Raw genomic sequence first — 2,916 nt, forward strand, 5'->3', positions numbered from 1 at the left:
CCTTTGAGTTCTGTCAAACCCTCAGGTATCAGAATGACTGCCCCCAATCGGGTAATAAACCAAATCACTTTGTGCTTAGAGACGGAAAGAACGGGAAGGAGGGAGAGTCTGTTTTAAAATAACTAAAAAAACACCCGCCCCCAAAGTCGACAGTTTTAGATTATTCCAACCCACAAGTGGTTCTATTCTGACCTTCTATAAAGCTTGCTCGCACTGCTGAAAAAGGAACGTAGACAGATTTATTAGAAAACCACAAACCCCCAAACCAATAGGAGCGACAGGGAGGAACGGCAACAGTTCTCGGACCGTTGTGGCTTTACCCAGATTGGACACGACCGTAAGTGCTTCTTTCTGGTACCGAATGCCAGCTTCCAACTAACTCGTAGCCCCTGGCCCTGGGCCGGGGACGACCCTGGAGGCCGAGGCCCAACGGCCGCTGGCGGAGCGCAGCTTCCCCCGAGTCTCCACCCGCCGGGAACCTAGGAAGGAGAGGCAGTCGCCCACGCTGGCCTCCGTCCCCCTCGCCCCCATTTAACGAAGTGCTGCCCGGGCCGAGTGAGGCCCTGTTCGCGAGGAAACCACCGTTTTAAGAATCCACTTTCTTGGGAATGGGCGGGGGAGGGGTGTCGAGGGAGGGATGCACCTAGCAGTGCTTTCTTATAAAATGGTGTCTATCGGAGCAGCGCTGTTTAAAGCCAGAGAGGGCTGAACCGGGTCCCAGAGCGAACGCCCCTCTCACTCCCCACTGTTCAGTGAGCGCCCTCCATTGCTCCGGCTCCCCAGTGCGGGTGTCCTCACCATTGCCCCCACCCCCACCCCCAGCCCCAGGTCCTGCGCTCCTCGGAGCTGAGCTCCCGGGCCCCCGGTGCCGGCCGGTCTGTGCTTCCCCGCAGCCTCCGGGTCCCTCCGCTCGCCAGATCGCGCCGGCGCCGGCCAGCTCACTTGGCGTCGGAGGTGAGGCGGGGCAGGCTGCCTGCACCCATGGCCGACACGTGGTGGTGCGGCGGTGGCACCTGACACATGCTGCAGGGGCAGGGCATCCCGCCCCAGTGCTGGAAGCCGCCGCTGCCCCCACTGCCGCCGCCCCCGCCCCCCAGCGGGGCCGCCGCCGCAGCCGACGGGGACTTGAGCAGGCCGTGCGGGGGCCGGATGGAGCCCACCGACGACAACCCGGAACCAGGCAGGGAGGCGCTGGACACCGCGGCGGCGGCCGCGGCGGCGGCGGCGGCGGCGGCGGCGGGAGGCAGGATGGGGTGGTGCACCGCGGGGTGGTGTGCGGCGTGCGCGGCGGCCGCGGGGTGCGCCGTGGCAGCGGGCAGGGGCGCCGAGTGCGCCAGACCACCGCAGGCTGACGGGTGGAAGCCCGCGTGGTGGCCGCCGTAGATCTCGCTCACCAGTCGCTTCATCTCCTCCAGCGAGTTGGTGAGCATGAGGATGTAGTTGCGCGCCAGCAGCAGCGTGGCGATCTTGGAGAGCTTGCGCACCGACGGGCCGTGCGCGTAAGGCATGACCTCGCGCAGCCCGTCCATGGCGATGTTGAGGTCGTGCATGCGCTTGCGCTCGCGGCTGTTGATCTTGAGGCGTAGCTGCTGCAGCTCGGGCTCCGTCATCTGCTTCTTGTCCTTCTTGGTGGACGACGCAGCCGCCGACGAAGTGGACGACGAAGTGCTGGACGAGGAGGACTTGAAGCCGCTGCCGCCCAGCTTGTCCCCGGGGTGCGCGCCCGCCGCGCCCATGGCGCCGCGCAGCTCTGCGCTCAGCTCTGGCGGGCAGTCGCTCGGCGTGGACGAGGACACTGTGCCTCCCGTGAAGCCGCTGCCGCCGCTGCCTTTGCTCCGGGCCGGCAGAAAAAGGTCATCGGGCTCTGGCGACGACGGGCGACTGGACACCAGGCTGGCGTCCGAGTCCATGGCCCCGAGGGATAGTCGCAGCTTTTGCAGGGTCCTCCCTCCCTCCCTCGGCCCTCGGAGCTTTACGCACGCCTCCTGCGAAGAAACAGGAGAGAGAGAGATCGAAATCGAGCGTGAGGCACTCAGAAAGAGAGCGAGAAGCTGCTCCCGCCTGCACCGCAGCGCGCGGCCCAGGTGCGGGTGGCCGGTCGCTCCGTGTCCACCTCGCTGTGTCTGGCCTTCCTTCCAGGGGCACGCAGGTACGCGCGTAGTAATCCGCTTCTTTCCCTCCCACCGCTTCCTCCGCTCCCATCCACAGGTTGTTTTATTCCAGGGAGCATCGGACGCCCCTCGGTGAGGGTGGCATTCTAGAGGCTTTATGCCTTCAATTAGGAACGGGGAGGCTGAATCCCCAGGGCTGGAATGGCGAGGGAGGGTTTTTCTTTGGGATGGTGGAGATCTAAATAGAGAAGTATTTATTTGGTTTCTCAAACGCTTCGACCTTATCTCCATCGACACCGCGCAACAAACACACACAGGCACCCAGCGCCCGCGAGCCTAGATAACATGCGCTGCGTCCGGGGGGCCGCCGGGAGCTTGCCAGCTGACCGGGACTTGGCCAGAAGGGACTTAGGTCGCCCCGACTTCTCGCGTTTGGGCGAAGGGGATGCTGCGATGAGTGTGGGGAGAGTCAGAAGAGCGAAGCCACTCGGGAGAACTGGCCGGCAGGGGCAGGATCGGGGCCCTCTCTAACGGAGCTTCCTGGGTCGGAGGCGAGTTGAGGGGGGTATGTCCCTGGGATATAGGCTGGGGCTGCTGGGGGGCGGGGACACTTACTGTGGATGCAATGAGAGGAGCTCGTTCCCAAAAGCCGCAGCGGAGAACCGGGCTCCGGGAGCTGAGGTCGCGTTGGTCTATAATAAGCATCCGCACCTTTCGGGGCTCTGCCGGTTTTTATAGCCCGGTGGCGGCAGCGACCGCGGCGGCGGTGGCCGAGGCGGGGGCGGGGAACAATGTGCGGGTCCTG

At 64.6% G+C, this 2,916-nt stretch overlaps 1 protein-coding gene across 1 annotated transcript; it reads right to left on the reverse strand.

The window, feature by feature from the left end:
- Positions 1 to 938: 938 nt before the first annotated feature.
- LOC121100462 (oligodendrocyte transcription factor 2) lies at positions 939 to 2,022 on the reverse strand. The gene has a single exon (XM_040621684.1). It carries the CDS (start codon positions 1,908 to 1,910, stop codon positions 939 to 941), a length of 972 nt encoding a protein of 323 aa, XP_040477618.1. The 5' UTR covers positions 1,911 to 2,022.
- Between the last annotated feature and the right edge of the window lie 894 nt (positions 2,023 to 2,916).

Source organism: Ursus maritimus, unplaced genomic scaffold (assembly GCF_017311325.1).
Source record: "Ursus maritimus isolate PB19 unplaced genomic scaffold, ASM1731132v1 scaffold_4, whole genome shotgun sequence".
Lineage (NCBI taxonomy): Eukaryota > Metazoa > Chordata > Mammalia > Carnivora > Ursidae > Ursus > Ursus maritimus.

Bases quoted from the DNA above. Each gene is read 5' to 3' on its own strand.
- LOC121100462 (XM_040621684.1), bottom strand. From the start codon at position 1,910: ATGGACTCGGACGCCAGCCTGGTGTCCAGTCGCCCGTCGTCGCCAGAG.